Below are 25,117 nucleotides of genomic sequence, written 5' to 3' on the forward strand. Positions count from 1 at the left end.
TAATACTCGTATATAAGCTTAATCAGGAGTGCTAAAAATTTTCTCTATTGCTTTTCTTATTTTTTTTATACATCCCTATCTAAAGTTAATCTACCGGAATGAGATTATTTATGGTTCTAGCCTAGCTACTATACTAAAGATTATTTTTTCTACATCTAACACTGATGACTTTCACATTTCCAACAAGGTTGAGGCTATTTTACTTTTACTATGAGGTTTTTTTTTGAAAATTCACCTTTTACAAGTTTTTATCCTTAGCTAACTATTGGATAATTGTGCTTCCTATCTACGCTAGATTTAGTGAACAGTACGACAACGCTACACATAACTCTATATGAAAATCTAACACTACATATAAGAACGATTTAAAACACACAATATTATGTTTACCACGGTCACTGGTAAACATTAAAACACTTTTACTGGGGATGTTTTCTATGTAATTTTATTGATAGAATATTCGAATTTTAAAGTTTTCGAAGTTTTTAAGATGTAACTTATGCAAATTGACACCCATTTCATCACCATTCATATCTTTTAGCGTACTCAATCCTTCTATTGTAAATTATGGTCCTTCACTCCTTTCGTCTTGGCAAAATTTTTAAAACACTTACAATATAGTTTCTTCACAGAACAGTTCGAGCATGATTATATTCATCTTGCACGAAAAGCTTTCTCTAATTGTCAAATGGGAAATGATACTCCCAGGTACAGGCGTTTGGAATTTTGATATCAGCGTTCATTCTCACCTGCTGTTTTTAAGGTAGTTCATTAGGTGCCTTATCGTTAAGGGGTTGAACACCGGGACTGCGTTCATTTTCTTCTCAGCATATCATTTTTGACATATTTTAAAGCACATAGAGAATGTGCTTCTCGTAAAAAATTGTTCATTTGTGCAATTAGAGATTACAGTTCTCTTATAGAATTGTTCGTGCCTGGCTTGCGTCTATTAAATTTTGCGGAGATTCCTTGGTTAATCACAGGGGAATTGGAGTTTGGATTGAGGATTGGACGATACTAAACTTTAATAACTCCTTCAACATATTGTATGTAACTTGTTGGAGGAATATATAATCACTTAAGTGTTAGCCTATAGGGTTAATTTATGTTTTTGTAATTCAATGGTTGGTTTCCAGGTCCATTTTTCAGAAATTATGTCTTAACATTTATGGGATAACAGAGGTATGAACTTTTTGCATTTGATAGAGATGATAGGAGGGATTCCGAGAAATGGTCGAAAGGGATTCGACGCGTGAATCTGCGACACGTAAATAATGTTTTAGATCATCAAATATCATAACTATACAGTCGTATGGTACATGGGTCCATAATGATTATCAAGGGTGATATTTATGTACTCATATCTTGTACTGGTCGATGGGGTTCTCAGGATTTATGTGTTTATATAGTTAGATAATGCACTGGAAACTAAGACTCAAAGATAGTGTTACCTGATACGTAATATGGTTTGTGGTCGAGGAAACAACGATCAAAAGGTAACTATAATTTTCGTAAACGAAGCTGGGATGAAAATTACTTGGAGTCTATGGTGAGTACTCTTCGTTGGTTGAGGTATGATGAAAATAGATGCTATTAGGTTGTATCTGCACTGGACAATGCATTATAATGATTTATTTCCAATATGTCAATCCAATTCCTGTAATAAAAATGACGAGGCAGAATCACACGTTCTTTAAAACAAGTCGTCATAATACATAATAAGCTAAAAGGCAATATTAAGCAAATGCTAATGTTAATGCACATGTATTGATAAAAAAAATGACATCGTTACTTTAAATAAGGTCTCTTATTATTTGCTTTAGTATAAGTTATTACACACGCTTTATCTTAATCTTCTTAACCCTTATTTAATTCTACAATAGATTTAAAATAACCATTTAACATAAATTACGCTACATCATTTAATTTGAGGTCTTATTTTACAACATATTTCATGCCTTCATTGTTCAAGCACGTCCGTGATGTTTAAGAAATGCATGTTACAGCGTCGTAGCCACACGGTTTTACGTAGACGACACTTACATTGAGGGAACAAGACATAGCGAGGATGAGTGGAGACCTCTATACCCACTCGTTTTCTAATGTATTTCCTATTTCTTGGCTTAGACGTTCTCATGGGGTTCCGGGTTTAACTTCTGCATTTCAGCCGTTTTCCCGTGTTCTTCCTTTGGGTTTTGCCTTCTTAGTCTCAGGATTTTTACATAATTAAAAGTCAGTAAGTTTCTCATGGTCAGGGAAATCGCGAACACAAAACATACAGTCAGTAGTATGTTCCACCAGAAATTGGTTGAGAATAATCCGTATCTATTATCCACATACGTTAATCTTTGGTCTTCATTTGTAATTAGGGGGATCTGGGAGTCTAATACTTCTCTTATTTTTGGAAGCCTTAATGTCCCTTTGATCTTTTCTGTTTTGGACCATAACGAGGTTTTCATTTCCTCACTTTCTATATTGGGAATAGTGTACGACAGGTTAATTGCCTTGAAATTGATTATTTTGGGACTTATTATATTTGTGCTCGTGGTAATTAACGGCGTTCGAATAGTTGACTCTTTAGTTACACGTCGACATCCTTGTTTTATGGTTATCGTACCCGTATCTTGTAATAGTAATTCTGTCCTGTAACTTGGATTTACTCTTTCTGTATTATTATAGCAAGACAAAGCTCCAACAGTTTCACTTGGAACAGAAAATAACCAAAGATCATTTCTAAGGTGTATGAATATTTCTCGTTTAGTACTTCCTATCAAGACTTCTTTCAGTTGGACTGGATACATCGTGCTGGAATGGCACGGGTAGATTTTTACTTTTGAGCTAGAAGTTTTTAAGCTATTAATCCTGTGTAATGCCTATCCATAAGAAATCTTTTTTTGTATTTTAAGGGTATTTTAATCTGTCCGGTTTCTTAACCGTTCTACCTGACTGTGTTGTTACTTTCTCCTCGACTTCTTGCGGTTTTTCTTTTTCGGTTTTGCTAGCGAAATAAGATCAAACTGTTTGAATTGTTTTTTCAAAAATTCTTGCCCTTTTAATTTTGTTTCTTTCGCCTGCGCGGCTGCTGAAGTCGGTTTTGATTTCCCTATTCCTTTAGCTACTATATGGTCTGATTCGCCGCCAGACTCTTCGAAACTGATTTCCGATGATTCCACATTAGAACTTCTAGAAGGGGAACTTCATGTTTTTGAGGTATCACCTGCCCTTCCTTTGTAATTTCTACTCCTCTTGAAGTAGAAGGTTTATTCTCTAAATCTTGGCCTTGAATTTTCAACTCGAGAGACATGCCAGATTCTTGAGAGCTCTGAGAGGACTCAAAGGTTTTTGCGGGGTTTCTCCATTGTTTAAATGCCATGTCTTCAGGGGGATGGTTATCAAGGGAGAATAGTTATCCTTATTTTCTTTTACTGAGTCTTTGACTTTTTTCTTCTTACATTTATGTTTGCTCTTAGTATTGATAGCATTAAATTAATTTTTCTCAGTGTCCGACGGCATATTTTCTGAGTATCTACTCAAAAAGTTACAAGCTGCATTTTGTTTACCTTTTAAATATTCAAATTCGTAATCTAGGTCTTAGATTTTCATAATCCATCTAGCTAGAATCCCCGTGGGGTTTTTAAATGTGCGCAGGTACTGCAAGCTTTTATGGTCTGATCGTGGTATAAATTTTCTACCAATTAGATAGGGTCTAAATTTTTCCAAGTGGTAGATTATAGATAATAATTCTAAGTTTGTGTCGGAATAACTACTTTCGGCTTTTGATAAAGTTCTACTCGAATATCATATAACTTTTTCAATTTTTTTTATTGGAAGGTCCTTGTAAAGGATCAGGGTTTCCTGTGGCAATTATTTGCGAAAGAATAGCACAAATGCCTTTTGAACTAGCATCAGTTGTAACCAAAAATTGTCCGTTTTCAAAATCAGGCAGCGATAATATTGGTTCAGAAGTGAGTGCCTTTTTGAGACGGTGTAGGGAAGTTTCAACTTTCTTGGACAAGGTAACATTTTGGGAGTTCCCTTTAGTTAATCCCGTGAGGGGTTTCGCAATTTTGGCGTAATTGCGCACGAATTTTCTAAAGTAGCCAGTAAGACCTAAAATTCCTCTTAATTCTTTCATAGTTCTTGGGGGTTTGAGGTTTTCAACACATTTTATTTTGTCAGAGTCTAGAGATATTTCTCCTTGCGTCACCTTTACTCCTAAAAATTTAATTTTTGGTTGAAATAAATTTACTTTTTCAGGCCGGCATTTTAAATTGCCCTGTCTGAATTTCTCGAACACATTAGCTAATGTTGCTAAGTGTTGTTCAGCGTTTTCTCCCACGCATATGCCATCATCAACAAAATGAATGATATTCTTTAATCCTCTTAACAGGTGTAACAAGGGTCTACATAGCACGCTTGAACTTGTCTTAAGTCCAAAAGGTACTCCCAAGTATTCATAGGTACCACATTCAGTTATGAAAAACGTAGTTTTATTGACATCTTCTTTGGATATTTTCGATTGGTTTTAGCCTTGGGTAAGATCTAAGAGAGTACACTTTTACTTTTTCTCGAGATAAAGTCAAGATGTTCGTTTATTCTCCATGAGGGAATATTATCGCTAAGCATTTGCTTGTCAAGGGCTATATAATCTATTAAGAGTTTAAGATCAACATTCGTTTTTAGCACCAAGACCACTGGTGCAGAATACGGACTCATACTGGGGCGTATAATTTCATTTTTTCTAATTCATGAATTTTGTTTTTTAACCACTCTTTGTGCTTATACGGTACACGATATGGCTGTTTCGCGACAGGACTACCAGTCGTTAAAATTAAATGTTCATAAAACGGTATCAGTCCAATGTCATCTTCAGATGCAGAAAATACATCTTTAAAATCCCATAATAATTCGCATAATTTTTTCTTAAGTTCTAAGTCCGTAATATAATCCATATTAAATTTGTTTAAGAATTGCGATTTAGTTAGGGAGTATTTGCGATTTGAGGTTTTAATGCCGTTAACTAGGTTTCTTTTGGAATTTTCCCATCTATCTAAATCATTCTCCGAGATAACTTGGATTTGAACTAAACACGTCCCCTTTTATATTTTAATTGTATCATTTTCATGGTTATTGGTTACCCAAATAAAACTTTCTCACTTGTCGTAAGCTATAATCTGTTCCTCCTATAACAAATTTTCAGGAATTTCATTTGACGGGATCGCAAACCATATTTCAGATTTGCTATCTACTGGTTCAATCATCTGTGATATTTGAATTCTTTGCATTGTTTTGGGAGGGATCTTTGTTTTTCGTATCTCGAATCCGTAATATTTCTCTTTATTTTTATTGTCTATTAGATTCATACTGGCGCTACGCTGCGTCACTGCGGCATCTTGCGGCGTCACATTGGGTTTTACTATGTTTTTCCATAATTCCGCTATTTTCTTGATTTCGTTTGACCTATACTGTTGCATATCTCCTATTTATATTTTTGCAGATTCAATACACTTATTATTTAAATTTACTTCATTTCTGCAATGGCTCTCAGAATAATCGAACAAATTTCTGATTATTTCATGTCCTCCTTGCGAGACATGAGGTTCAAAAGATTGCGACATTATACCGCCAGATATTTTATTTACTGTTACGTTCTCTTCGTAACCTCTGTTACAATTTATTAAGGTAGAAATTCTTTCCCCTACCTTATCTGGGTAGACAAGCCTTTCGTTTCCCACGTCTAATAGTACTCTATTAGACCTTAAAAAATTTGCACCGATAATGGCTTCATACGGAAAGTTATTGTATATTATAAAATTTGTCGGAAACATTCTATTATCCCTTTTTACGTCTAGGCGAGGTGAACCTTTTGCATCCAATTGATGCCCTGTCACGCTAGTTAAATTGGGATTATTAAAATTTCTTTGTTTCCTAATATGCGGAGGCAACATATTAAATACGCTTGAGTTTATGATATTCGCGGTAGCACCGGAGTCAATCAAAGCCTTAAAGTAAACCTTTGCCACACAAAAATCATTAAATATAGGTAACTTATTATTGCTATAATTACAAGACGGTACTACTATCGGTTTGACCTATAAAACATTCTTGGCGCCCTCTGGGTCCAACTTATTCTTCTGAGGAGCCTGAAAGTTTCCCTGCGGATTTATTTCATGAGTCGGTGTCTGCAATAAAGATTCGGACATGTGAGATTCCGTAGGCAGATTTAATTGATTTACATTTGTCTGCCTTCGCCATGTATTGTTACGGTAGTTTGGATTTCTTACGTCAGTGCCAGCTGCTGGCGCTGATTGCCAATGCCGTTGGCTTGAAAAATTTTAATTTCCCACCGGCAAATTTTCGGGATTTCTATATACCATTCTCGCATTATATTGGCTTTGGCGAGTATTTGGGTTTTCAAATCGGTAATTAATTTGTCTACTGGGGGCAGGGTTATACACATTTGATCGGTACGCATTGTAAGGTACTGATTGGCGCAATCTTCCCTGGTTATAGCCTAGTGCACCACTGGCACTAAAATTTGTTCTTCCGAACAAATGGTTGCCATAATTTTGTCTTTTACCGATAGCAATTCTTGGTGTGCGATTGGGGACATAACGGCACTCTCTCGTGATATGCCCAACACGATTACAAATATAGCATCTTATTATTGTCGGGTTATTTTCATAACTAATTTGTTTGACGGGCTGAAAACGTACTGTTTTCTGCCTAGCGGGTTCTTGCGTTCTATTTCTCTGTGGCACTGGGAAGTTATCCCCTGAAAAGAAATTGGGAGATGCCTGGTCGCCCTTGAAGGTCAGGCTTGCGTTTGATTCCCCTAGGCTATTTATTTTTGTTCTACTGTGATTTGCCACCATCATGTTGACTTTGATCAATCGCCCTACCTCCTGAACTGCAAGATCTAATGTCAGAATATTTTTGGATATTACCATTCTATATAGTTTTGGGGGGTAGCCCTTGCAAAAAGGTATTTAGTATGACTTTTTAATACAGTTCTCCTGAACCTTTTCCGTATTTTGCTTATACTGAAATCTGTATATTATCAAGATATTCTCTTACGTTTTGTGAATTGTCAAAGCATACCATTCCGTGTTTTAATTTATTTGTGGAACTGGTTTCGACAAATCTATCTTTAAATGCCGTTAATAATTTGTCCACAGTATTTATTGGCAGGCTGGCGTCATCACCTATAGTATTTTCAATTTGCTTTAGGAAGGTTAAGGCCTGCCCTTTTAATCTTAATAGGAGAATGCAGACTAACGTTTCTAGCTCTGTTTTTGTTAATTCTACAAACTGGGCCCATTGAATATTAAATTCGTCGATATCTGTTTGTCCATCGTATTGCGGAATAGATTTTGCTATTTCTACATTCTTCGCGACCAACTTTTGCTCCATTAATAGTTCGCTTAATTCTTCTGACATTTTTGGTTTTGAATTAACTCAAAATAATTTTTTTTCACTTAACCTATTTTGGGGGAGGCTATTATCTCCTATGAAATATTTTAAAAGGTTTTCCTGTAATAACTGAGCGAATATAGGCCTATTCAAAGTTTGTTGTATACCTGTATCTCTCCAATGATTAAATTTAAATTACAAAGTTTATAGACTAACTAGTTCGCGTATCTTCCTCCAAATTTCCGACCGTGCCATATGTAGCGATAAAAAAGTAGACTGCGTTCACTGTGGTAATAAAGATTGACCTTGTCAGTGTAATATTATGCTTTAAAGCTGTGAACTTACACCTTATAAGTTCTCCTATAGCACCACTTATAGCGCTATATACTGTGCCATTTTTAATATTATTGTTTTAAAGCTGTGGCGATTAAGATGCGCCAAATGTGGCAATGAAGTTTGGGGCCACAAATGTAATACTATGATTTAAAGTGGTGTGCCGATCGTGTCACTCGCTGAAAGCGAGAAAACAAAATGCGTAGCTATGGTAGGTTACAAATTCTCCAACTATCAATTCGGGAGCGTAACCTCGCTTCCTCGGGTTATCGCTGCGGCGATTACCTCTAATGTTATGTAGAAATCAGATTCCTGGGAGTGTTACCGATGGAGGCATATGAAATAGTTACCTGCTGTGCGATTGGATACAGATATATAAATAAAACGAACACAAATAGAAAAGCAATAGATTTATTGAGACTTACATTTTAGGCGTACAACAGTGCTTCACTTCAACTGACGACAATAGTGGCAGAGGTAACAATAATGACCAAATCTCTACAATGACTGCATAATAATAATTTGAACTGCAATACCTGAATGCCAATAATAATGATTCTGATCTACAAATGCCTCATCATAATGCCTCCATAATAACTCTGACAAAACGAATGCCTCGAAAAACACTTTTTTTCACTATATCACACAAGTATAGCTTCTGCGGTTTACTAGCATTTTCACGATTGGCCCAAGTCCTGTGGAGGTGGCCGCTAACTTGTAATTATGTTCGCAAACTCACATCATTATGCTCACTGACCGTCAAATAATTTGTTTTAAATATTTCTGATGATTAAACGTTATAACTTAAGCTTCCTGTGAATTCTTTATCTGGTGATTTTTTTATTACCAAATATCTTAGTGAAATTCAAAACTGAATAGAGTCGTTGTCTGGCTGAGGCTACAACGCAGTTTCTCTTTTTGCTGATTAAGAATTTAGACTCTTGGAAACGGGATTTGAACTTAATTAGAGGAAGTTTAATTTATGTCGGAATTATCTTTAGAAGGAAAGAATTTTTGTATTTTAAATATATCATATGTTACTCACGGTACATATGTGTGTGTGTGTGTGTGTGTGTGTGTGTGTGTGTTTGTGTGTGTGTGTGTGTGTGTGTGTTTGTGTGTGTGTGTGTGTGTGTTTATGTTTGTGTGTGTTTGTGTGTGTGTGTGTGTGTTTGTGTGTGTGTGTGTGTGTGTGTGTGTGTGTGTGTGTGTGTGTGTGTGTGTGTGTGTGTGTGTGTGTGTGTGTGTGTGTGTGTGTGTGTGTATTTTTGAGAATGTAATATAACCGTAGAAAATATATAACATCGTTAAAGCTTTAGAGGAGAAATAAACACCCAAGATTGAAAATAGGCTGTTCTTTATTTTTCTTCTTAGAACTACAATTATTAAGTGTTTTTTCAGCTTCAGCGAAGCAATATGCAGCATTTTATTACAGTTTTTAGTCAATTTTCTAAAGCAGAAATTTAACCGACTTACAAAAATCTCATTGACAGTCCATCGTAACAACGTATGAGTTTTAAAGCACAATAATTTTTAAAACAATATAATTTTTGAAAGAGGTGGTTTTGAAGTAAGAATTGTTTTAAACAAAAGCTCAGGACACCAGTAGCTTTCATTTTCAGATTTTTAAGACAACAGAAGGATAAAAATTAGCAAAACAATGGAAACAACAGAGGTTGAAGGAAAAATACCGTATACTCGGTGGAAAAGTTTAACCAAAATAAGAGAAAAAATGGTGCACAATCCTAGTGAAAGACATTTAGTTACAATCGTGTTTCCATGAGCTAAATCAACACTATTTTTAAAAATTATTCTCGCGCTTCTATAACAATTACATAAAAGGTAATAGAGAGAATTTTTGACGGATTTCAAGTCTGGAATTAAATAAAAACGTCAGTGACAAAAATAGACTTGCAAATATTTACGCTTCAAAAATAAATCCAGACCAATTTTGTGTTTTGTAGTTATGTGTTGCCAGTTTTTAATTTTCATAAAGATGGAAACGCTTTAAAACATAATTTTGTTATATTACAATGACAATTCTGCGACTAACACATTTTCTTATTTTCTTGTTGTGTTTCCGCGACCCAGTTGACAATTATAAGTAGCAATTGGATGAGCAAAAACAAGCCAGTTTGGACACGGTTTACTCATTACGTTCCTAGGTGCAATTAAATAAAAAAAACTAATTTTTTTAACTGAAAGTAAGGAACGACGTTAAAACTTAAAACGAACAGAAATTATTCCGTATATGAAGGGGGCTGTCCCCTCCTCAATGTCTCGCTCTTTACGCTAAAGTTTTTTTATTGTTTAAAAAAATAGAGTTGTGAGAAAGTCAAACTTTAGCGTAAAGAGCGAGGCGTTGAGGAGGGGACAGCCCCTTTCATATACGGAATAATTTCTGTTCGTTTTAAGTTTTAACGTCGTTCCTTACTTTCAGTTAAATAAACTTGTTTTTTTTATTTAATTTTTGAACGTTTTTGAATTAATGCAGGTTTTGATTTTGGCTCACCGTACATGAATAATTAAAACAAAATTTGCATATTATATTTGGTTAAATGGCTGTCTCGAAACTTGTTTAATTTTATATACGAACGTTTTTATTAGTAATAAATATACGTAACTTAGAATTAACTTACGTAACGAACTTCTATATTCATAAATTTTTAACACGTATATTAGGGGGTTCGCCCCCTAGTCAATACCCTGCTCTTTAAACTATAGTTTGAATTTTTTTCCAGTTCTTTAAAAATGACCTCTTAATCACAATCAGTTGATCAGTTGAAAAACTTGTTTTTTTTTTATTTAATTCCTGATCTTTTTCTTTAATAATGCTCGAAAATCCGTTGCCCCCTTCATTGCCCTGTCCCGTTCCCCCTGGCCACTTCCTTCATGGCCAGATCCTTCCCTATAGCCCTCGCCCCGCGCCTTCCCCCACCTACCAGAAAAAATCTCCTCTGAAAAAGTCTGTATACTTCCCAATAACCAATACTATATGTTAACATTGAGTAAAGTTCATAACTTTCAGCCCTCCCCCTGGGGACCTTGGGGGATCAAGTCATCCTAAAAGACATTTTTATCATATTTTCGACCATGCTGAACAAAATGGCTATCTCAAAATTTTGATCGGATGACTTTGAGGAAAAAATGAGCGTGGGAGGGGGCCTAGTTGCCCTCCATTTTTGTTGGTCACTTAAAAAGGGCACTAGAACTTTTAATTTCCATTCCAATGAGCCCTCCAACGATATTCTAGGACCACTGGGTCGATACGATCAGCCCTGAGGAAAAAAAAAAAAAAAGACACACCCACAGACACCCGCATCCGTGATCTTTCTTCTGGCAAAAAATTGAAAATTCCACATTTTTGTAGATAGGAGCTTGAAACCTCTACATTAGGGTTCTCTAATACGCTCAATATGATGGTGTAATTTACATTAAGGTTCTATCACTTTTAGGGGGTTTTTCCCCCTTTTTTCGAAAATAAGCCAAATTTTCTCAGGCACGTAACTTTTGATGGGTAAGATTCAACTTAATGAAACTTATATATTTGAAATCAGAATTAAAATCTGATTCTTTTGATGTATCTATTGGTATCAAAATCCTGTTTTTTAGAGTTTCGGTTACCATTGAGCCGGGTCGCTCCTTACTTACAGTTCGTTACCACGAACTGTTTGACAAAAAAATCTGGTGGAATTTAGGCAATCAATGTGAAGCTAATAATATAAACTGATATTATAAGTACCAATGTAAAATTTATGGTAAAAAATTGTAATAGGAAAAAAATCAATGAAAACCTCTTTTTTATTTTAATTGGACAAGAAAACTTAAAACTCAAATTGTCCTTTTCAAAACCCTTTACAAGTCTGTGCTAAAACTATTAAACTTATATGTACCGTTTTCTTACACAAATTGAAATAGAATTTGCATGAAAAATATTAATTTAGAAATCCCAGTAAAAAAAAGTAGGAAACCCAGATTTTAGTGTGAGATCAGGACAATACATCTAGACCAAAACCAATGCTTCTTACGCCCGTTGTTGCCATACAAGCTAAAAATAACATGAAAGAGATAGCCGGGTGGTTTTCCATACCATCCCACGTTAATGAAAATTCAATGCTACTTCTTCAAGGGGGTGGTAGTATTGCTCTGTTATTTTTGAGAGTTTGTTTAGAGCTTAAGTCGAAAGTGGAAACGCAGCAATTGATAGACAAGAGTGGTGTCATCAAATAGCAACTTCAACAAAACAAATATGAGCTAGTATATCCTAGGTGATGCAATAGGACATAATCATGACTGAAACTAGCACTTTGAGCTGCATAGGAAGACATTGACGACAAAATTGTAAACAATCTTAACTACAAAAACTTTGACGTCTATTTTGACGACAAAAAGGTCGTCAATAAGGGTCAACGTACTGGAAGTTCGACATTGAATGGGACAGACTTAAATACCATCAAAATCAACAGTCTTTCGAGCTGCTCCACGATTTAAGAGATAGTTTGATGGTATAGAAGTCAGTGTTTACAAGATTATGACCAATGCTGATAAATTAGGACAATGCACCCAATCCTGCTTCGCTAGAGTAAAGGATGTGCTATCCGACTGGAGCATCATAATGCTATCCCAGCAACTTCTTGTTCGGCTTTGGCTCCTGGGGTTTTCTCCCGAGTCTTTTGGGTGCGGAGCTATTCAGTAAATTGAATTTTAGATATATCGACCACACCAAAGAAATGAAGTTAGGTTAACCCTAATGAAATATACCAAAATATGATGAAAATATAGCACGCTAGGAACAAAATTATGGAAACTACTACAGAGAACTATGGAGAGCAGGCCGCCCAGAACGCATTATATTAAATACCTAACCTAATATTAAATATGTGATTAAAACATGCCTGCATAGTAGTCTACCTCACTGAGACTAACCTAATTATCTCTGAATGCAGACAGAGAAACCAGTTTTTCTTAGATCAAGAACTTGAGTGTGGTCGCTATAACAAATAAGTACCGCATTTCATTGCTTCGATGTAGATGTTCATTAAGCAGCCATAACTTTTCTCTTAGAGCTAGTTCTGTCGTTCCACTCAAATTCTCATAAGAATAGAAATTTATTCGGGCTATTTCTCATAATTTTGGACTATTGTTCCTGGATTATTGTCTTAATGTGTCTGTTGAAGTTATTCCAGCTTGATCGTGATTTCTGTGCTTTAGCTGTAGTGGCTGATACATACCTCTCGGTCTTCCATCTTAAGTTAAATTAATTGATAACATTTTTTGGCTAAGTTATAGCACAATATATGCAATTTTTTTTTATCAGAACATGCATTCTACATTTCTCAATATTATTCGTGGGTATTCAAACAAAAACTCTTTTCAAGACGAACCTTTTCAAACATTAGAAAGCATTGCCTAGTTACTGAAAATTTTACTCTAATCCTTTAAATAAAAGGTCCAAATCTCGCTTATAAAATTAATGTCAATTTACGATTTATTCCATAGTGATCATGCCTCCTCTATACTTTAATGTAAACGTAGGTGGGCTTCTACACGTCAGGAATAACGAAGGTGGGAGGGCAGTAGATTTATCATGTTATATGTTGTTTTGTTTCTTGCTAAATCGGCTGTTCCAAAATTATTCTGCAATTTTTTGGCAGTCGGGATAAAAGCTATTTCATACTGCCATTGCGTAACTTAAGCTACTTAACATAATAATGTAAAATTGCCTATTTAATAAGCTAAATGCAATCCGCTAAAAAAAAAAAAAAAAAAAAAAAAAATCAAATTTGAATTCTTACTGAACTTAATTAAAACAGCATGATAGGCCTATTTAACCAAAATGAAGTAGGGACAATATTGTCGTCATTCTTTTCTAAACACCGTTTCAACCATGAAGGCACTTTATCAAAGAGGCGAACACGAAAAAGTATTGTTTTTTTTGTGCAAGTCTTACGAAATTACAGTTTCTCAGACAATGACTGCATGAATTATTCCTGTTTAATACACAAAAAGATTTTATTTTCAAATGTGTTCCTGCTATGTGTACATCTCTGAAAGTATCATTTCTACTTTTTCAGACATGAGAAGTGTCTCTTTTCTTTTGATTTGTTGTTACATAAGTCTCGCAACAGGAGGGATTGTCTTACCTTCACATCATGAACACGTTGAAAACAGTGAGGAGAAACAGAAGCTGATCGTTTTTCTTTTAGATGGGTAAGAATGTTTGTTTAAATTTCCAATCGTTAAAAAGATTAATGTTAACATATAGCCTCTATGTTATCCTAAGAAGAAATGTGTGCTTAACAATTGTTGACTGAAAAAAAAGACTATACTGCATATGGCTTTAGTATCGTTACCAAATAATCTTAGTCGGTGGAAGACAAAATAGTCCAGTTCAACCATTACATAGCATGGTTTGTTGGTTCGCTTTGGTCAAATTATCTACTCTCAGCATCAGCGTTGCCAACAATTTGAGATAAATTGTACCAGTTTTCCGACCGAAGTTGCACCATAAGAGATTAATTTGTGCCATCTGAACAGTAGGTAAAAATTCGCCGCTCGCGTCACTTTGCGACTCTAGCAGGTAGTTATGTTTAATTGATTTCGCAGAAAACTGAGAAAATGTTCTAGGGCAAGAGCAGGAAATATAAACCCAAAGCAGTAGTAACCTCATAGCTTGAAATATGAAAAATGCTTTTATAGAACTTCTCAGCTTGACAAAATAGCAGACCCAAACCGCTAAAAGCATTTTAGAAGAAGGTTTCAGTAAAATTTCTGAAAGCGTTCTCGAATCTGATTGTTGGGGTTAATCCTTTCTTTTGCAATTTTGGGCATTAAGGGGAATAATGGATAAAGTAAGACGCCCAATAACGTAGTGTCAAGAACTTATAATCCACCTATAGGATAAGTAATGAGTGCCAGAAGCTACAAACAAAACATATCAGCAATCACGCCATGAAAATGGCTAACACCAACGATTCCCATGGGTCCACGGACTAGGCTACCCACCGGCGAGTTACGCGCTCACCACACAATTCACTGGTTATCCTACATAAATTCTTGGTCAATTCTATTAATCAGAACTAAATTAATTTAACAGAAGTATTTCGACTATATTGCACAAGAAATTAGGTTGAACCGTACAAAGGTAACAAAACTGTAACATTAAAAAAAAGAGGAACATTTTTGCTAGTTGGTCAATTTTTCTGTTGTTTCTTCTTGCAGCGCAGCTTTTTCATATCCCCTTCCAAAGTTTTTCCACTTTGGATGCAGAACCGTTTTCAAGGGTGGTGTCCAATTCTTTGAGACGGCCCGTTTTGCACTGAGAAGCCCGTTCAAGGTGGTGAAACCGAAATTATTTCTAATGCTGGTTTGTTCAGATTGACAGCTGGGTAAGTTCGCTCAGCAACAGTGGAAGCGTGTGGTAGAACAAGTAGGCTTAAAGTGAAACGACCGAGCAGAGGAACACACTTTGACCCATTAATATCCGTTTGCCTGTAAACCCAAGTCCAAAAAACGGCTGGATCTGAGTCAATCGAAGTACCAAGCTCAGAGCAAAAGGGTAATATCTTCAACTCTTGAAAAATATCTTCCAGATCATTGTCAATCATTATATTCGGAAAACTGAGCCAGAAGTGGTGCCAGGTTTGGCTGATTTTACTCTACTCCCATAGTATAGCGTGGATGAAGCCTATCGAAGTTTCTTACCGATGAATAATTGGAGTTGAAAAAATGCTCTCATCTCATCACAGAGCACGATCAAAAGTTTCCTACGCCCTCTTTTTAATTTAAATGCATCAGAGAGAGACACATCCTCTTTGGGAAAAGTTACTTCCACTTTACTCCCACAGTCCAACTTCTTAAAATCGACGTTGCAGTTGGTGTCATGTGGGCTTATGACGTTGGAATCAATTTCTTTAGTATGACTAGGCAACAAAATGTGGGATGCTTTTGTCTTGTACACTTCAGAAAAACGACTATAGATAAGATTGATCTGAAACAACAAAACAAGAAGAACAATAGGGAATTCTTTTCGTAAGACAGACTCACTATAATATGCGACCAATGAAACAAAAAAGCAAAATCTTTCAAAATAGTCCCAGCATCCTTACTTCCGCGAAGTTCAACCAGGACTGATAAAAAGTGAGGTAATATAAGGCGATTCGTTGAAGTGAAAATAAAATAGTATAAAAACACCTTCTTCCTGCTAATTCAACCTTTTTGGCAGCTAGCCTCAAAGGTCTTTTAGTGACCGATTCTGTGTTAATGTCTATGGGTTTTTCAAAATATTTTGTAAGATAATTTTTAAATAACTTTTTGTATAGAGCATCAAGTGTATATTATAACATTTGAATATACACTAAATCAAACTAACCGAGTCAAACTCAAAACGAGCAGACATAAACATAATTTGGGCTCAAAACCCCTATGCCTTCCCAAGGCCAGAATAAAATTTGCCCTTCACTGAAAAAATATAAAATTTTTTACATTTATAACTTTAATAAATAAAATAATATTAACATTTTGATTACTAAATATCAGCATGTTTATATTAAACTGACAATGCACATTCATTTGTATTTTTTCAGTAAAGTGCAAATTTTGTTCTGGCCTAGGGAAGGCATAGGGGTTTTGCGCCCAACTTATGTTAATTTCTGCTCGTTTTGAGTTTGACTCGGTTATTTATTTTAATTTCTGTTCGTTTTGGGTTACATTTATTTATCGATGCTGATTTGAGGTAATTTCACGCTTGGTAGATTATTTGATTTTATTTTTGCTCATTTTTTGTTTAATGGAGTTCTTTAATTTTCATTGAAAAACTTATTTTGTGGAAAAAGTTTTTTTAATTAATTTCTCGTTTTATATTGACATAGTCTTTTCAGAGAAAAAGAAAATAATACTTTAAATCTTTTCGTTTTTTTAAGAATATTATAGTTTGGCCTGCTATTTGTATGCTGGAGAAAAATTTTCAGCGATTTTTAACAACATACACCCTCTTAATAGTCTTGACACAGATAGTAGTGTTTAAATTAGTTTCAAAACTCCTCTAGTTAACCTGAAATGGAAAACTTGATACCATTCGCAAAAAAATTTATTTACTTTTTTTGATAGCTTGGATACACTTACGCTATTTTGATTTGCTTAAATTTTAAGAGCAGAAGCAGCCCCAAAAGTTTGAACATAATACCCTCAGTCGTTCTTGGGATACTGCTGAGATGCCTTATTGGGAATTAGAATTACCACAGTGAATTTTGATTTAATCTTATGGCAACATTTAGTTTTTAAACATAAAGTCAAATGGGAAGCTGGGCGTGGGAGGGGGATTAGTTTCCCTCCAATCACTTTCGACTATTAAAAAGGGCTTCAGCCCCTTGTATTTTCAGTTGAATGAGGACTTTTGGAATTACCTTCGACAAGTCCTTCGTAACGAAGTACCCAGGTCTAAACAACAACAACAACAACAACAACAAAATAATACATTTTACCAACATGAATCCTTACTATAAAAATTTCAAGACTTCCAGTCCCTTTTGACTATTAAAAAGGACATTAATCCTTTCGATTTCCAATCGAATGAGCCCTTTTTGAGTTTCTACGACTACTTTTCCTATAAACACCTTATACGCCCCCAGTGCATAAATTACAACTCTTACACTAAGGACTGTGAGGGTGGTTGTCATCCTCTAAGGCCTAATTTCCAGAACTTTCAACTACGTCAAACAAAATGGGTATCTCAAAATTTTGATTGGATGTGTCTGGGAAAATGGTGGGCGCGAGAGGGGCGTTAGTCTTTCTCCAATCACTTTCAACTATTAAAAAGGCACTAGCCCTTTCAATCTCCAATCAAATGAGCCCTTTTGAAGTTTCTAAGACAACGATTTCAATAAAAACCTTATACGCCCCTAGGGGATAACTTACAATCCTCGCCCTGAGGGCTGGGGATTGGGGGTTGTCATCCTCACAGACCTAATTTTCAGAACTTTCTACTACGTTGAACAAAATGGCTATCTGAAAATTTTGATCGGATGTGTTTGGGGGAATGGTGGGCGTGAGACAGGGGTTAGTTACCGTCCAATCCCTTTCAACTATTAATAGGGCAGTAGCCCTCTCAATTTCCAATTGAATGAGCCGCATTTGAAGTTTTTACCACAACTCTATCATTAAAAACCTTATATGCCCCCAGGGCATAACTTACAACCTTTGCCCTGGGCGCTCTTGGGGGTTTTTCATCCTCAAATGTCTAATTTTCAGAACTTTCCACTGCGTTCAAAAAATGACTATCTCTAAACTTTTATTGAATGTGTTTGGGGAAATGGAGGGCGTGAGAGGGGGGCTAATTACTTACAACTATTAAAAAGGGCAATTTCAATTTCCAATCAAATGAGCCCCTTTTGAAATTTCTAAAACAACTTTCTATATAAACCTTATGTGTCCTCAGCGCATAACTTACAACCCTTCCACTGAAAGCTCTGATGGGGTTATCATCCTAAAAGACCTACTTTCCAGAACTTTCGACTACGTTGAACAAAATGGATATCTCAAAATTTTGATTGGATGTGTTTGGGGAAATGGTGAGCGTGAGAGGGGGGTTAATTGCCCTTCAATAACTTTCGACTATTAAAAGGGCACTAGCCCTTTCAATTTTCATTGGAATGAGCTCTTTTGGATGTTTTTACAACATCGCTTTCACTAAAAACCTTACATGCTCCCAGGGCATAACTTAAAACCCTTGCCATGAGGGTTGTGAGAGAAACCCTTGCCATGAGGGCGTGAGAGGGGGTCTAGTTACCCCTAAATAACGTTTGACCATTAAAAAGAGCACTAGCTCTTTGAATTTCCAATCGAATGAGCCCTTTTTCAAGTTTCTACGACAAAGATTTCAATACAAACCTTATTGGCCCCGAGAGTATAATATATAACCCTTGCCCTGAAGACACTGGGGGGGGGGGGGTGTCCTGGTAAAAGTTATAATTTCCTGAAATTTAAACTTTGTGGAACAAAATGGCTATCAAAAGTTTTGATTGGATATGTTTGGGGAAATGGTGGGTGTGGAAGGGGTGTTAGTTGCCTTCCAATCACTTTCGACTATTAAAAAGGGCATAAGCCATATCAATTTCCAATCGAATGAACCCGTTTTGAAGTTTCTACGACGACGCGGTCAGTAAAAACCTTAGATGCCCCAAGGGTATAACTTACAACCCTTGCCCTGAGAACTGTGGGGGAGTGTCCTCCTCAAAAACATAATTTCTATCTGGAAATCCACAACACTGAACAAAATGGCTATCTAAAAATTTTGATTGGAAGTGTTTGGGGAAAAGGTGGGCGATAGAGGCGGGCTAGTTGCCCTCAAATCACTTCTGACTATTAAAAAGCACACTAGACCTTTGAATTTCTAATGAATGAGCCCTTTTTCAAGTTTCTACGAGAAAGATTTCAATAAAAACTTAAATGCCCCCAGTTACATAACTTATAACCCTTGCTCTGAAGACTGTGGGGGGAGTGTCCTGCTCAAAGGTATAATTTCCTGAACTTTAACTGCGTGGAACAAAATGGCTATCTCAAAATTTTGATTGGATGTGTTTTGGAAAATGGTGGGCGTGGAAGGGGTGTTAGTTGCCTTCCAATTACTTTCGACTATTAAAAAGGGCACAAGCCATTTCAATTTCTAATCGAATGAGCCCTTTTTGAAGTTTCTACGACAACGCTCTCTATAAAAACTTTATATTCCCCCAGGGCATAACTTACAATCCTTGTCCTGAGGGCTGTGAGGGGGTTGTCATCCTCAAAGACCTAGTTTCCAGAACTTATAACTACGTTCAACAAAATTGATATCTCAAAATTTTTATTGGATGTGTTTGGGGGAATGATCGGCGTGGGGTGGGGGGGGGGGGCTAGTTACCCTCTAATAACTTTCGACTATTAAAAGCACACTAGCCCTTTGAATTTGCAATCGAATGAGCCTTTTTTGAAGTTTCTACGACAACACCTTCTATAAAAACCTTATATGCCCCCATGGCATAACTTAAAATCCGTGCCGCGAGGGTTGTGGGGGAGTGACCTCCTTAAAAAAATATTTTCTATCTGGAAATCAACTACGCTGAACAAAATGGCTATCTCAAAATTTTGATTGGATGTGTTTGGGGGAATGATGGGCGTGGGGGGGGCTAGTTGTCCTCCAATCACTTTCGACTATTAAAAAGGACACTAGCCCTTTGAATTTCCAATCAAATGAGTATCTTGAAGTTTCTACGACAACGCCTTCTATAAAAACCTTATATGCCCTCAGGGCATAGCTTAAAACCCTTGCCCCGTGGGTTGTGGGGGAGTGTCCTCCTCAAAAACATATTTTCTATCTGGAAATCAACTACGCTAAACAAAATGGCTATCTCAAAATTTTGATTGGATGTGTTTGGGGGACGGATGGGCGGGGGGGTCGCTAGTTGCCCTCCAATCGCTTTTAACTATTAAAAAGGGCACTAGCCCTTTGAAATTCAAATCGAATGAGCCTTTTTTGAAGTTTCTACGACAATGCTTTCTATAAAAACCTTATTTACCCTCAGGGCATAACTTAAAACCCTTGCGTTGAGGGTTGTGGGGGAGTGTCCTCCTCAAAAAAATATTTTCTATGTGGAAATCAACTACGCTGAACAAAATGGCTATCTCAAAATTTTTATTAGATGTGTTGAGGGAAATGATGGGCATGGGGGGGAGGGGGGCTAGGTACACTCCAATCACTTTCGACTATTAAATAGGGCACTAGCCCTTTAATTTCCAATCAAATGAGACCGTTTTGAAGTTTCTACAACAACACCTTCTATAAAAACCTTATATATACCAAGGGCATAACTTAAAACCCTTGCCCTGAGAGCTCTGGGAGAGTAACCTCCTCAAAAACATATTTTCAATCTGGAAATCAATTACGGTTAACAAAATGGATATCTCAAATTTTTGATTGGATGTGTTTGGGGGAATGAGGGGCGTGGGGTGGGGGGGCTAGTTGCCCTCCAATCATTTTCGACTATTAAAAAGGGCACTAGAAATCTCGATTTCCAATCGAATGAGCCCCCTTTGAAGTTTCTACGACGACCCCTTCCATATGAAGTGCCTCTGGAAAAAAACAAAACAAAATTGCTATCTCAAAATTTTGATTGGATGTGTTTGGGGAAATGATGGGCGTGGGGGGGCGGGGGGCTAGTTACACTCCAATCACTTTCGACTATTAAAAAGGGCACTAGCTCTTTAATTTCAAATCGATTGAGCCTGTTTTGAAGTTTCTACGACAACGCCTTCTATAAAACTAACCTGACAAGTATGTGTCCAATAAGAGAGTCATTAATACTCCTGCCATTTACCCGTGCCCCAGCCGTTTAAACATTTGCCTCTCAATTACTTGGACTATCTATCTTGGCTTTTCTCTGTCTACAATTACCCAGCCCAGTCTTGACGCAACCTATGCAACCTATTGCCCAAAATACGTGATAACTTCAATTCAATGAGGGATAGCCGTGAGGGGAGGGGCTAGTTGCCCTCCAATCACTTTCAAAGGCACTAGCCACTCCAATTTCCAATCGAATGAGCCCTTTTCGAAGTTTCTACGACAACTCCTTCGATACGAAGGGCCTGTCGAAGAAAGAAAGAAAAAAAAACATTGTTGTCACATCGTAGTAGAAGTAGAAGATGGAAAAGTTTTCAAAATCACCACTGGAAAGCTAATTAAAGGTAGAGCCATTGACTGATACAGTCTAGCTAATATATCCCTTCTCATATTACCCCGCAGATGAATGAGGGAACCAAACGTCTTTCTTATCTTAACTTCCAGATGGCTTATTATTAAAAGAGGTGATAGTCCTTTTACAAAAGAATATGGGACACCTAAATATATCACCGAGTCCAAAGCATGAAAAATCCGATCACTACCGCAATCAAGAGGCAGAGAGCCAAGAGGGTCACTAATCTCAAAATACTGGCATTTCGCGAGGCTAATTTGTAGTCCTTTTTTGTTCAACTCATTCGTTAGAATCTTAAAATTTTCAATCAACACAGTCTTGGACCGACTAAGTAAAATAACGTCATAAGCATAAGCCAAATAACTAATTTCAACTGCTAAGTAAATCAGAGAGGTTTTTAATGAAGCAAAAAAATCTTTTAGACACAAATTGAAAATAGACGACGATAATATCCCCCCCCCCCTGTCTAACCCTCCTAACTACTACTTCATCATCAGAAATTATAGATCCCGAGGCAATGCGAAGTAAGTCCAGAATACCACGAACGAAAAACATTGACCAGGTTATGTGGTAAACCATATTTTAGTAAGCTAAGTAGAGCAGATGCATGAGAAAGATTATCGAAAGCTCCTTTAATATCTATTAATAAACAATATAACGGGTCTCCTCTAAGCCATGAAGAATTTAAAATTTGAAAAAAAGTAGTATGTGCGTGATCACAACCCGTACCCCTAGTGAACCCCAATTGATTCGAACAGAAATCAAGCGAAACAAAAAGAGATTTAACACTAAATTCAAACATCTTACTTAATTGAGAGCCCTTAGTAATATGCCGAAAAGAATCGCATGTCTGGTACTTGCTTTTTCCATGCTTTGGAACCGGCGTAATTATCCCTGTTTTAAAAGAAGTTGGCACTTGCCCAGACAAAAGAATCAGATTAAAAAAAACACCATAGCTTCGCAAGAAATGAAGCCGGGGCAAGTTTCAGATGATTGGAAAAAATTCCATCATGGTCCGGAGCACTTTTATTTTTAAGACTCTTCATAGCTACACTCAGATCATAACTAGTAAGAAAAAACTGAGGATCCCGACGAGAAACAAGTTCATCAAGCTCTCGGACATCTTCAGGGTTATCATTAGATAAAGACATTAGATTTGAAAAATGGTCCACCCACATTTTCTCTGTTGGGGCCTTATGAGAGATTTTATTTGAACCTGCTCTCTTCCTATTTTTTAAAGTTCTCTACAATGACTGCTGATCATCATCAACTTTTTCTGAAGCAAATTTTATCAAATTATCTTTATGCCACCGGAATTCCCTTTGGAATGCAGCCTTCCTTGCTTTCATCTAAAAAAATATGGACATGCTGCTCCGTTTTGACCTGAGTGGTCTCTCTCTAATAACTGAAAAAGGTATACCTAAAGTGTACTTTAGAGGTTTGAGACGTATCTTTCTCCTCCTTGTCTTCCCTGAAACATTCCCAGGTAGATAGTTTGCAGCTAAGTTATGTTGGATTGCTCTTTCAGCCACTGCACGGCAATACAGATTCTGATAGAGGAAGGCTGTGTAAATAATATTTTCACAGTTTGAAGGGTATTGATGATTCCAGATTTTCACTCTACAGGCATTAGGTCCTTATGGGTGCAAAATAGATGCTTTATAAAACAAAGTGGTAGAAATAAGCGTTATGTTGCGACAATCTTTTCACTACTTAAAAAGAACCCTAGAAATTTTGACTTCAGTTAAAATGACGTCCCACTCGATGTTCTAAAACTACTGGCTCGACATAATAACCCATGTTGGAAGAATTAAGAAAGGAAAAACAATACCAGAAACTTTGGCAACAACCTGTTGACCTTCTTCAACGTATCGTGTTTTTGAATAGAAGTACTTGCAAAGTTAAGATTAAATTTTCTAGCATGTCAAATTTCATTATTTATTTTCATCCAGATCAATCCACCGGTAGGTATTTCTCCACTTTTTCTAAAGTTTAATTTTTAAGTTTAAATTTTAAAATCAAAAGCTTAATTTTTTACGCTAATAGCTTTTAATAAATAGCTTTAAACTTTGCAACTGTTACATACATTGCAAGCGTTATGTGGCATAGGCATCCATGGTTAAGGACCCTAAGTGCTACAGCATCAGTGGCCTTGCTTCTATAAAACAACACTGGTCAAACCATTGCTGTGTATGTTCAGATTTTGGTGTTAAGTACATTTGATGTCTTTGGACAAGCTTTTGCTCAGCTAGAGGAAAACTACTGCCCCTGAGGCTATTCTAAGTTAAATATCTACCATATATGTTTCTGCCACATATGTTGAAGCTGCCATATATGTCGACTGATAAGCCCAGATGCTTCAAGTATTTTTTCCAGTTTCTTGTGAACATTTCTGATTTCCACACTTTGTAGATGATGGGGTATGGCTGTGAAGTCACTTCTGTGCAGCCGACATTTACAAATTCAATTTTTGTGCTATCTTTCCTAGGCACTTTGCGACATTTTAAAATTTCAGTAGTTTGTTGAACTTTTGTGAGGGACAGGAGCCTTAATCTAAGCTTTCATATTTTGTTGCTGATATCTGATGTTTATTTTGACCTCGAGTAGTCTCTCTTGTATTTTAATTTTCTGTTATGCATCCCAAGCATAGAGCTTCTGCTTGTATATTGTCAGCAATGGTTTTCAGTATTGCTATCTATCTTCTTTTGTTGCTTGGTAGCACTGTTCCGCAGTTACTTAAATTCTTTGACTTATTATTATTGACTTTTAGTTTTTCAGAGGTGACGTTAATTGTTGTTTGAAACATCAAGTCACTCCTCTTCCGTTTCTTATTGCCCAAAACTGACGCAGCGACATTGTTAACAGAATCTCAGAACTTAGCCCAGTCATACTCCATGCTTGGCTCTTAGAAATCCAGACTCTCTGGTTCGAGTGTTGTGAATCGGTTTGACAGCTGCAATTTCAATTCTTGAAAAATGGTAGGGTCTTCAAATTTGTGTCAGTTTAGGCATGGAAAAGGGTTAATTCAAGGTCTTGTTATACATTTTATCTTTTGTTTCAAATTTATTGATGGTCTGAGCCCTGACCCTGACCTGGGTGAGCCACTGAGCGTTTTGAATTCATGTCTTAGTTACCACCAGTTTGTGGTCCATGGCAAAATACATAGCAAAAGCCAGGCTCTTTATTAACTGTTCACCATTGTGAGTGCTTTTAAGAAATGGAGGGGGATTTACGGAGCAGAATTTTCACTCTTATTTTGGAGGATAACACCACGTTTCGAGTTCTGACAGCTCTCCTTACTTTGTGTCTAAAGTCTTGTTAATAATCTATTTTTTTTTTATTTGTTAATAATTAGCATTCTATTTTGTTTATATTCTTTTCTATACAAATGTTTTTTTCTGAAACTAATTCAGCTGTGATGAAGCAATTTAGCTGAAGTCAAATCGGGTCTAGGAGATTTCCCCCCACCCGAGAAAATACCCCCCAGAGATTTTCCCCCGGTAATTTCCCTCCCAAAATCCCCCCCCCCCCCCCGTAGAAGATTTCCCCCGTTGGAAATTTCCCCCCCAGAAATATCCCCCCGTAGGAGATTTCCCCCTGGAAATCTTCCCCCGTAGGAGATTTCCCCCTGGAAATCTTCCCCCGTA

At 36.6% G+C, this 25,117-nt stretch overlaps 1 protein-coding gene across 1 annotated transcript in view; it reads left to right on the plus strand.

The window, feature by feature from the left end:
* Positions 1-25,117, plus strand: part of LOC148951000 (glycerophosphocholine cholinephosphodiesterase ENPP6-like) — a 155,022-nt gene that overhangs the window by 27,982 nt on the left and 101,923 nt on the right. The window contains exon 2 of the mRNA XM_089090552.1: positions 13,821-13,956. Within this exon, the coding sequence (XP_088946678.1) occupies positions 13,823-13,956 (134 nt within the window). The 5' untranslated portion in view covers positions 13,821-13,822. The remainder of the gene's footprint in view (positions 1-13,820; positions 13,957-25,117) is intronic.

The sequence above is a fragment of the Artemia sp. Qi Xiang Cuo genome, chromosome 6 (assembly GCF_049724085.1).
Source record: "Artemia sp. Qi Xiang Cuo chromosome 6, ASM4972408v1, whole genome shotgun sequence".
Classification (NCBI taxonomy): Eukaryota; Metazoa; Arthropoda; class Branchiopoda; order Anostraca; family Artemiidae; genus Artemia; species Artemia sp. Qi Xiang Cuo.